Source organism: Tachypleus tridentatus, chromosome 7 (genome assembly GCF_004210375.1).
Source record: "Tachypleus tridentatus isolate NWPU-2018 chromosome 7, ASM421037v1, whole genome shotgun sequence".
NCBI lineage: Eukaryota > Metazoa > Arthropoda > Merostomata > Xiphosura > Limulidae > Tachypleus > Tachypleus tridentatus.
This window is the reverse complement of record NC_134831.1, coordinates 141464319-141477063: the sequence shown is the minus strand read 5'-3', so window position 1 is coordinate 141477063 and position 12745 is coordinate 141464319. Positions and strand designations below refer to the sequence as shown.

The following is a 12745-nucleotide window of genomic DNA, read 5'->3' as shown; positions in this document are numbered from 1 at the left end:
AGTTTGACTGATTGTCCTCGTTCAACAATCGAACTGAGCATATATTGAATGATCTAGTTTATTCAACGTAAAAACATAGTTTAAGTGGTTCGTACGTATTTTAGCTGGCATTGCAAGTATTTATATTTCCTTAATACTTTTCCTGTAAAACAATTCCACGCTAAAACAAAAACATAAGTTCCGAATGTTATGCTCTCTTGAAAATAGATCTAAGATAGACGTTTTGATATTTTAGTGGCCAACAAATTTTAACTATTCTTATCTTTTACAGAAAGCTACAGAATTCAATATAATTGTTTAATATTTCGTTACATCGAGTTAGTCTCAAAAACATTCATTGGTGCTGCAGATGGTCATATTTCACCAATGAACTTAGACCTGAAGATGATCACAAACAAGGTTCCTCGTATTATTGAATACCTCACTGTATTACATACCGATAACTTCTTTTATTTCATTTCTGTTTCTTACAGGATGCTCTATTTCCTTCAAAGCTACATATAAATCTTTGACGGCCAATAAAGCTGACTTCTACAGCCATAATACCGTTAAAGGTATTATGCACATTAGTACGCTTTCATAGCTTACATAGATTAAGCTCCAGAGACCTAATTTAAGATACATGAATGTTCTGTTTTAATTTTGTAATAAAGTTTCGGCGTTTTTGTCATGTTCTTACAACTTCCACTCATTTTGCACCTTTTAACTTTCGAGATACCAAATTCTGCGAAGTGTCAGAAATTAAAAAGAAACTAATTTAACTATATGAAAAATGTTCACTGTAAGTATTAATTTCGTACTCCATTCAACTTAAGGTAATGCGGTTTCCTTATACCTATGGATTAACAATGTAGCACTTGCAACACGACTACATTTCACCGTTTATTACAGATTATTATAGAGTATGGTTGACATACTGCTACGCATTATACTTTACTCTTATCTATAAGCTATTATAATTATATGTGAATATGAAAGTGCGTTTACAAAACTCCTTAGACGATTAATTTACTCTAATTTCAATAATTGACAAACGAAACTAGAAAAAAAGACGGTTAATATCTACAATGAAATAGGCTTAGTACTTACGCCTTGTGACAAATAAAGCTGTAATCACTCTACGCCGGCTTATAGTAGGCGTACACACCGTAACAGTTGTGACTTATACACATAATGGTCCGACCGCTGCTGTTTTCGGTGTATCCTAGTCGGCTTGAAGAGCTCAGGATTAAGTGAAACACGACGTCGACAATAAAAATAACGAATATAGTGTAGTTGGAATACTATGACTATACGCTCTTCTAATTCATGAAGATATGTAAGGAACTGGATTAGGAACGTAGTACTTAAAGATGAAATAGGAGTAATGTAATGTCTTGTGGCAAGTAAAACTGAAATCACTCTTTTATTCAAGACGTACATACCATGACGATTGCTGCTATTGTACAAAGTTTATATAAAATAGAAACCGCGTTTTCCTTTGAGAATATCGCTTAGTTAGATAATTTTATTTCAGATACAAAATTATGTGGTTAATATGGTTTGAAATTCCTTGATTTAAAGGGTGAAATTCAGAAAATGCGACTTTTTGTTTAGTGATAAGCTGTAGGATCCCACTTTCTTCCATACAAACTGTATACAAAACAAAACGTGGTATTGAATACCAAAACACAACACTAACATGGTATTGGAAGTGCTAATATGTTTATCCTGTCTTGAAGTATTTTTCAATGTATTCGTATTGAAATTGAAAAGTAATGACAATTGTTTGGCCTGAAAGATAGGGTTACTAAATGTTGTTACGATTGGAAGCTGCTATTGTTTTACTTCAAGTGTCGCTTCTTATTTCACAGTTTGCAAAGAAATTGTATATATAGATAATTTATTATCAACCTTTCTATTTACAGTTATTTGTGCCCTTTAAATAGGCATATGCTTATTTTATTACTTATTCCTGAGATATTAAATTTACAGCTAACAAGTGTTTATTTCATAACGAATATTTAAGTTCTAACTAGTGGTGACGTGCAGTAACCTAACAGCCTTCTTTCAACTTATTATTGCAAATTATTTCACATAACATCTAGGTTATTCAAATATTAATGTGTACCATACGGTGTCGTCCTCACGCATAATAAAATATATCTCTAACCAGATAAAGCGCCGTTTCCACTAAGCATGTTAATATATATATATATAACTTCTGAAACTGTGTTCATTCGTGTTAGATTAAAAACTTATCAATTTTTTTATACTGTACTCTACCAAAAGGCATAGATAACGATAAACAAGACAAGCAAATCTTTATTGAGACATAATTATTCCGGTATGCAATTCAGCTTAACGCATACTAAGAAAATCTAGTTTATTACACTTATCAATGACTCTGTTCTCTAAACAAATCTTTGTACACTAAAGCGCTGCTTAATTTTTCTCTATATTAAACAAATACAGTTTGATTTAAATTATTAGTGATGTACAAAGATGTTAAAAGTAGTAACAAGAGTAAAACTAGAAGTTACATTTACAGTGAATTATGACCTGTTTCTTTCATGTATGCTGAAGTTAGTATCTTATGATTCATCAAATTTCCATAAAGGAAGACGTAACAGCATGGATGATAACGTAGATTATTTGTACTAAGTTAACAGATTATTCAATATTTATGTTTGTTCACAAGGATGAATAACGCCGTTTATACAAAGTACATTCGAACCCCTATTGTGAGTTTAGTCTGCGCCGTGATTCTTTTATGCAAAAAAGGTATCTTTACAACAAAGAACAAACGAAATGAAGGTAGATTATAAGCTACGTCTGGGTTTAAAAATTCGACTTGTAGATATTGACCGTCGAAAGTTTTTATAATATGAATATATGTTATTTTTGTTATACTTTGAAACTGGAGGAAATTAATTCTCCAAGGAGTTTCACAAACGCACTCCGTATTCAAATATAATACCAATAGCTTATAAATGAAAGTAAAGAACACTGGGTAACAGTGTGTCAACCACACTCTATCTTCTACATACAGTGTCGACGAATCATTTCGTACAATACAAACAATAATGAGGACATTTGGGGTATAAAAGACACATTAGTAGTTTATAATTATTTATGTTATCAATTTGTTAAAATAACAACTGTTATAGAATTCGAGCAAAAATATTATCTAAGTTGAAGATGAAGAGTTAGTTACCGATAACGTAAGGCCTAGATCTAAGTCATTGGTGAGTTGCGAATTAGAAGGTCCAAGATTTGAGCCCATGATTGCTATTGAACAATATCTGCACTTTCAGGTGTGAGAGTGTAAAAAAAGTGAAAGTTGATTTATATATTCGGCTCATAGTAGCCCTGTAGGCGGTGCGTTCTACACACTGGGCATTTAGCCGCACAAAATGTGTTCAGACTGAAGATAATAAATAACAAATTGGTAAATTGTATTACAAACAGTAAATTTTAATCATATTAAACATAGATCACATCTTACAACCAGAAAATTAAATCGTAAATCTGTATATTGTAGAATAGAACTGGAAGTCGTCGTTTAATGTATTTATAGAATATTATTTTAAAAATTAAATTATAGTCTTTTAAAGAACTGCATAAATAAAACAGATGCGTGTTAAGGCGTGCGACTCGTACTCTGAGGGTCGCGGGTTCGCATCCCTGTGGCGCCAAAGACGCTCGTTCTTTCAGCCGTGGGGGCTTTATAATGGGACGGTCAATCCCACTGTTCGTTGGTAAAAGAGTAGCCCAAGAGTTATGTATACGTTTGTATACAGACATTTGGAAAAGGTAATGATAAATGTATTGTCACAGGACACTTGGTTAACACCTAAGTACCTGCGACAACAATTGTAATGTAAAAAAAACTTAGGCTATATTTACATGAAACATTACTTCAAAATCGATCATCAGATAAAAAAGAACTGTTAAAGACCTTACCTACTTAAATAAAAGAGTGTCTTTTCAGGTTTATACTGATATCAGTATGTGGTATTATGTCGTTATGCGGTGTGGATGTCATTCAACGTACTCAAAAGTGAACACATCTTAATCAGATTGCTGTATCTGTCACAGTGATTAATCATTCAGCATCCGTTGTGCTTTACTCTATACACTATTATTAATTGTTCTTTCTTAAAATGTTCTGGTAAATTGACACTGAGAAGATATATGTTATAGTAATTTTAGTTACACTGTTGTTAAGTTTTGATTAACATTTTCGTCTGCCCTTTTCTTAATCTAATTGATTGAGTTGATTTAATGTGTTATTTATATGATACAGTTACTTATCTGCTAATCAGGTAACTATTTAATGTGAAATTGTAAACTAAGCATTCTTTATGATAAAATCTGAGATTCGACCCTCGAGATTTGGAAAATTTTGCGCTTCATCACAAGGCAAACAAATATCCAGAATAAATTAACATTTAACTGTGATTTATTTAAACTGAGTTGAACTTCTATACAAAGGTTGTGTCTATCTGCAATTTCTTTAATGCAATTTGAACGTCATAACCTTGTCTAGCTTTTAAATACTTACAGTCATGTGAAAAAGTTAGGACACCCTATGAAAGCCTGTGTATTTGTGTAACATTTTTGGATATATGGATATTTAATCTCAATTTCAACAATACTGGGAGATTATAGGAATATAACTAAACAATTAAAACTGAAGAAAATACTTTTTAAGATCTTCTGTAAATGTAATTTTACAAAAATGCATATTCTAACTGAGAAAAAAGTTAGGACACCCCCACATTTATTCCCACTTAAAATGGCTCAACTCACACACAGGTGTATCACACCAGGTGTACATGATTAGAAGAACGGTACTCAGCATTTTGAATGAGGCTTGCCCTATTTATACCTCAGACATTTAGTTTGGTGTGCTCCTGTCTGTTGAAGTGAAAGTGAGCACCATGGTGAGAGCAAAAGAGTTGTCTGAGGCCTTCAGAAAGAAAATTGTAGCAACTTGTGAGTCTGGTAAGCAATTTAAAAAAATCCCAAAAGATTTTGAAATCAGCCATTCTACAGTCCAGAAAATAATCAACAAGTGGAGGGCTTTCAAAACAACTTCCAACATGCCCAAATCTGGTCGTCCAAGCAAGTTCACCCCGAGAGCAGACCACAAGATGTTAAAAGAGGTCTCCAAACATACTAACATGTCGTCACGGGACCTACAGCAGGCTCTGACTACTGTTGATGTGAAAGTACATGCCTCTACAATCAGAAAGAGACTGCATCGGAGGTGTGCAAGAAGGAAACCTTTGCTCTCTAGGAGAAATATCAAGGTCATATTGAAGTTTGCCAGAGAGAATGTAGACAAATACCAGGACTTCTGGAATAATCTTCTTTGGACAGATGAGTCCAAAATTGAACTATTTGGACACTAGAACAAAGGACATGTTTCGTGTAAACTAAATACAACATTCCAGGAAAGAACCTCATACCAACTGTGAAGCATGGAGGTGGAAGTGTCATGGTTTGGGGCTGCTTTGCTGCAAGAAGACCTGGAAAGCTCACAATCATAGAATTCATGGTGGATTCTACTGTGTATCAGAGGGTGCTTGAGGATCATGTGAGACCATCTGTACGAAACTTAAAGCTGAAGCGGAACTGGAACCCTGCAACACGACAATGACCCAAAACATACCAGTAAATCCACCAAGGACTGGCTGAAAACTAAGAAATGGAGAATCCTGGAATGGCCAAGTTAAAGCCCAGATCTTAATCCCATTGAGATGCTGTAGAGTGACTTGAAACGGGCTATGCATGCAAGAAACCCCTCAAACATCTCGCAGCTGAAAGAATTCTGCATTGAGGAGTGGAACAAACTTTCTTCAGACCGATGTCAGAGACTGGTAGATGGCTACAAGAAGCGTCTCACTGCAGTTATTTCAGCCAAAGGTGGTAACACTAGGTATTAGGGAGTAGGGTGTTCTAACTTTTTCCTCATTTAGAATATGCATTTTTGTAGAATTACATGTACAGAAGATCTTGAAAAGTCTTTTCTTCAGTTTTAATTGTTTAGTTATATTCCTATAATATCTCAGTATTGTTGAAATTGAGATTAAATATCTATATACCCAAAAATGTTACAAAAACACACAGGCTTTCATGAGGTATCCTTACATTTTTACATGACTGTATTAAGCATAGTATTAAACAATGTAACATAGTACGGAAATTTTTAGATGTAGAATTTAAACATTCGTATAACCTGTGTACTATAACTTATATCGCTTTGATACAATTTCCCAGAAATAATTAGGATATCGTAGAGGCTTTTTTATAACTAAATTATAAAAAAAATTTGTTTTGTGTTTGTCCTGTTTAGCCAAATAATACTGTAAAAACTCCACCTTGATTTATAATGTAAAGTGTCAACAGAATGATTGAGTTGTTGACATCTATGTTAAAATGCGTATGGTATTTTTGAAATAAAATTAAAACTTTCATGAAATTTAGAATAAATCAAACTAAGCTTTCGTTTTTATGTAAACTCAAACTTTACGGGACCAAAATGCAATGAGATATACCCAGACTATATATAAATTCGAGCCATGTTTTGCGTCCTATTACTTGTTAGCAATTAATTGGTGAAATACGAGCAGTCATAGAATTGTTCCTGATTGCTGTTTACTAGTTACTTTAATATATGCTCGGGTTATACTTTGTGTAGCTTTGTGTGAATTTTATTAAAATAACAAAACCGAAATGAAACATTTCTGTATTAGGAATACAATGTTGAACAGTTATAAATGCTACTGCATTTCTAAATGCAAAATTATTTCATTATGAAATGAATAGCTTGTTTCAGAATCCATGGAAAATAGAGTTCAGCTCTCCAATAAACTAAATGAAAACTTTCCTGAGATATTCAGTTGTGTCTGAGTATTTTCTGAACTAAAAAATATCTATTGATGTGATGCTACCATGAATTTTGTTCTCACAGCATATGAAACAACATATTCAGGTTTTCTGTTACCTTATACTTGGTTCAATAAAATTGTAAGCTATTGGCTCTTTTGTCTCAGGGATTTCCTTATATTTCGAAATTATTATTTATAAGCAAAAGTATCTGTTTCCAGCGATGGTAGAAGCCAGTTTATGTTAATATCATTTTAAATTATTACATGGACGTTCAGAACGTCAACTATGTTGCACTCTTTGGTTTCATTCCGAGCTTTTAGGTTGTTCAGAAATAAATGTCGAAATTCTCACGATGACATTTAGAAGCTGAATATTGAGTAATTTATCGTTGGTTGATTGGTTGGTTTAATCCAACGTTTGTAGTTTACAAGATGTGTTAATTTTCTATTGTTTCAACTCTACTAAGAGTTAGTTTTGCAGCTCCCAAGGCATCATGGATGAGAAGAACTTTCATATGATATTCCTCTACGACATCAAACTTGGACGAAAAGCTACCGAAACTACAACCAGGCATTAGGCCAAAGATCTCTCACTGAACATATAGGTTTAGACATGGAGATGAAAGTCTTGAAGACCAAGAAGGTTGTAGAAGAAAGCCATTTTTAGATGAAAACACATTAAGGTACGTGAGCTTGTAAAAAAAGCTAGGCACAAGCAAATCAAGCATTGCCAGCCACCTGAGTGCGATTGGAAAGACGAAAAATTTGGATAAGTGGGTTCCGCATTAGCTGACTGAAGATCAACAAAATTGGCGTCATGAGACCTGTCAAGGATGACGATCCAAAAATTGAACGAATTAGGAACCGAGGTTCTGCCTCATCCATCATATTTCCTAGTCCCTCACCCTATCGATTTTCATTTTTTTTCAAGCACTTTGACAACTTTTGAACAATAAACGCTTTGAAAACCAGGCAGTTACAGAAGAAACTTTCAGAGAGTTTATTGACTACATAATCTCTGATTTCTACATCAGGGGCATAAACAGCGTCGTTACACGTCAGCAAAAGTGTGTTGAAGTAAATGGTGTTACTTTGATAAAAGCATGTTTTACAACACTGGTTTATGCTTTTTCAAACGTCGCAGTTCAAAAACGACATTTATTTCTGGACAACTTAATACCAATACCGCCCACTGGAAAAAGTAATTGTTGAACATTTCAGTCCTGCAAGGGGACAAATCAACAATAACACACGATAAATCAACATTCTTATTTTTTAAGTTACGTCACGTTATAAAATGTGAATGATATTGTTATTAATTCCTAACAGTTTAGTGTAGAATATCCTGTTATGAAATAAAATTTGGCATCAACATTATTCATGCCTATTGAATGCTGGGTTACGACTGCGTGTGCAGGTTTTTAAACAGGGGACAGGCGAACGTTCGGACAGGCACGAGTGTATGCAGTGTATATAATAAACAGTAATTGGCTTCGAAACAAGAAATATTGCAATTCACTATATATTGTAATGCGTTAATATAATTTCAAAACGCAAATTAGAACACAATTACAGGCATTTTATTCAAATTAGAGCACTTCTTTAGTTGTCATCTACGATATTTTTAAATATTAATACATATATTTCTGTGATTAAAAGGGCAACATTAGTTTAAAATACAATTTAAGATTCATTTGCTTTAAGCGCATTTCTCCGCATTACAACAGAAATAATCGAATAAGTATATTGCTTATAAATTAGATTATATGAACAAACTCCTAAGGAATATTTAATATTTTGTGTTTGAAAACATCTTGTACAGATTTCTCACAATTCTTTTTTATACAAGGAACATACATAAAGGATATTTGTCTGACAGCATCTTGTATAAATCTTTAACGATCCTTAATATCTGACAATATTTTGTTTTCTTTTGTCTTACGATATTTAGTTACCAAGTATATTAGAATTGGGATTGCTGACAAAAACGACAACGCGCCTTATTTCGACCAGGCCTTGTATGAAGCTGAGGTTAACGAAGACGAAGACATCCAGCACACAGTGATAACAATAACAGCCAAGGACAAAGACGAATGTAAGGAAGTCACAACATGTTTATTTTTTATTTTAATTTCCAATAAAAATGTTTTTTGCAGTATTTACTGGTAAAAAGTACTTAATAACTTTAATCCAAAGGTCGCGGATTCGAATCTCCGTCACACCAAACATGCTCGCCCTTTCAGTCGTGGGGGCGTTATAATGTGACGGTCAATCCTATTATTTTTTGGTAAAAGAGTAGCCCAAGCGTTGGTGGCGGGTGATGATAACTAGCTGTCTTACACTGCTAAATTAGGGACGGCTAACGCAGATAGTCCTCATGTAGCTTTGCGCGAATTTCAAAAACAAACAAATAGCTTTAAATTTTCAATTTTGATTTTTTGTTTTATCGTATTTTAAGCATTTAGTATTGTCTCTTTTGTTTCGTATCTGTTTTATTTTTTTCTTGTTCTAGTAACTTATGCAGCATGCTATGTTTAAGTGCCATTGCTCACTCTGCAATATTAGAATCTTTTCAACCCTCCCCCCCATAAAAAAGAAAAAAGTATTGTAGCAACAGATAATGGATCAGTTTGTCTTAATGAATTATATTTCGATGTAATTTTTATTGAGTTTAATATGCATATTTCGTCTCAGAAAATTTTAAATAGAAGGAATACTTGGTTAATAAAAACATTTTTATGTGTATAGAAATTTATTCTGAGAGATGATAATATTTATAATATTATCCCGATCTCACCGTCTTCAAATTAATAATGTTCGCTCTGTGATCACCATCTTTAAATTAATAGTGTTCGTTATTTGGTCACCGTCTTCAAAGTAATACTTATCATTATTTGAAATAAGGGTAAAGTAAACTATGCAGTTATCTATCTAATTTCAGATATTATATACAATATCAACATAAAATTTCGCTTAAGACTCGCTATCTATATACCACTTTTACTTTTCTTCTTATTAACCGTATATTAAAGTGAAACATTTATTTCATTAACTAAGTCTTGTTCGAAGTTCATATAAAACTGTTCCTAACTACTAAAAATATTACTTCAGTAAAATCACACAGATACCCCACTAAATATGGCATTTACATTGCTAGTTATTGAAAGATATACAAACATAATCCGCACAATGAATTATTAATAAACATTAAATCGAAAATATTTTGACCTGACATATAGAACAAGACACTAAATTACCGTAGATGGTACAAACAGTAAATACACAAAAATTGGTAGGTCAGTCTTTTAAGATATATTTTTTACTTATAAATAGTGTGAAAAGTAGTTGTTGAGTCTGGTCAGAGTATTAATTTAACTGATCTATCTGTGCCATAAAAAACGAGTTAAAAATTATGCTCTGATGCTTTCGAATCATTATTTTCTTCTGGAAATTCTGGAATGCTTATTAAATAAGAGAGTAAATTTAGTTCAGTATTTATTATACATCGTAATTTATAAGTAGTCTCATTTAATTTGATAAACCATATACATGTATAGGCTGGCTTATTTATTTATTTTTCCAACAACCTTTGCATTTACTCTCATCCATTTATGTATGCCCCCCAGTGGCTCAGTGGTATATCTGTGGACTTACAACGCTAAAAATCAAGTTTCGATACCCGTGGTGGGCAGAGCACAGATAGCCCATTGTGTAGCTTTGTGCTTAATTCAAAACAAGAACCATTTATGTAATCTAAGCTTCACTTGCGACTGTAAAAAACTAAATTGAGTTTATGTAAACAAAAATTACTGACTGAATAACACGTCGATTATATAATTTGAAGTCGTATATTAGGGTTGTTTACGTTGTTAATAAAGTAAAATAGAACTTGTTTCTTGTTGGGTTTTTTTAATCTGTTTGTGATGAAAAAACAACAAAACAGTTTTACAGTAATTGGCTTCCAGAACATAAAGTTGGAACACATAACTTGATTAGGTAAATCTTCAAAAAGAAGTCAATACTTTTAGTGAGAAGTGTTGTTTTAACATCGTAAACTATGTACATAATTATTCCTATCCTGTTTTTATGCACGAAGAACATGTTGTTAGCTACGTGACATTCTCTTCACGTACATTTTATATCTTAGACAGCTACGTGACATTCTCTTGACATACGTTTTATATCATTGTTAGCTACGTGACATTCTATTCACGTACGTTTCATATCTCAGACAGCTACGTGACATTCTCTTGACATACATTTTATATCTTTAACTATGCGACATTATTTTGACATACGTTTTATATCTTTAATTATGCGACATTCTTTTGACATACGTTTTATATCTTTGTTAACTATGTGACATTCTCTTGACATACGTTTTATACCTCTGTTTGTACCATGACATTCTTTTGACATATGTTTTATACCTCTGTTTGTACCATGACATTCTTTTGACATACGTTTTATATCTTTGTTAGCTATGTGTCCTTCTCTTGACACTCATTTTATACCTTTGTTAACTGTGTGACATTCTCTTGACATACGTTTTATATCTTTCTTAGCTATGCGACATTCTCTTGACACACGTTTTATATCTTTGTTAACTATGTGACGTTCTCTTGACATACGTTTCATGTCTTTGTTTGACTATGTGACATTCTCTTGATATAATTTTGTATCTTTGTTAACTGCGTGACATTCTCTTGATATACGTTTTATATCTTTAATTATGCGACATTCTTTTGACATACGTTTTATATCTTTGTTAAGTGCGTGAAATATTCTTGACATAAGTTTTATATCTTTGTTAGCTAGTGACATTCTCTTGACATACTTTTTATAAATATAAAGATATTTTTGAGAGAATCTGTGAAAGTATTATTGTACGTTCATCGAGATGTATAACTAATGCAATCGACGGATGACTGAATGGATAATATAAATTAAGTAGTTAAAATAAATAGTTAGAAATGATTAGGAAAGGCAGGAGAGCTCGAGGGTAAAGTTATTTATATAAGTATGAGTCTACAGATATAAACATTTTTAAATACCCTGTAAATAAGCGATACATGGTTTCATCTTCGGGTACATTAAAAAATAAATGTTCTATACTAGTACTGAATATCGTGTTTGTACAGTAAAACTTTAAAAGTTTAAGGATTTATGGCAGTTTATAGCATAACAAAAACCGAAATCACAAATATAATCTTAAAATATGTAAAATAAAAGAATCAACAGTTTTTTATCAGAAATGTATCGAAGTCAAAAATGATAATACAAATGTAATTGAAATTAGAATATGCTTAAATGCATCAACATATATCTTGATGCAGGGGAGAGTCAGATTTGGTTTATTAATTGAGTGTCCGAACTGTAAATCGGGGAGAGGGTTCATGCTTCGTCACCTTTTGACGTAAATACGTGCACCTCACTTCTAGGTGTTGTTAAAGGTGCAAGTAATGAACTTTATAACATTATTTCAGAGAACACTAATTACCTATATTCCTCACGTTGAACTTTCTATCCAAAATAGAATTTGTTTAATTTTTTAATTAAAAAACAAACTCTTTTTTTAATAGCTAAATATCCTATTTCCTGCTTGCTGAGCAATTGAGATTTCAAGATGAAATATTAATTCAGTAGCTAAAAAAAAAATCGTTAACTACCAAGCCTCAAATGAAAGTTTCTAATATGGAAATTAGCTGCGTGAAGTATGTAGAGAAGGGAAAGTTTTTTTTTAAATATAGAAAAATTGAATCCATGAAACACTTAACGAGGCGTATGTCTTTTGTTATTCAATTTCACACATGGTATTTCTAGAAAAAAGTATAACTTAACGAGAATATATACGAACTAAAATTCGT

At 32.4% G+C, this 12745-nt stretch overlaps 1 protein-coding gene across 1 annotated transcript in view; it reads left to right on the top strand.

The window, feature by feature from the left end:
• The window catches only part of LOC143256763 (neural-cadherin-like), a 325327-nt gene that overhangs the window by 242695 nt on the left and 69887 nt on the right, over window positions 1-12745 (top strand). Inside the window, exon 15 of the mRNA XM_076514416.1 lies at window positions 8830-8973. Within this exon, the coding sequence (XP_076370531.1) occupies window positions 8830-8973 (144 nt within the window). The remainder of the gene's footprint in view (window positions 1-8829; window positions 8974-12745) is intronic.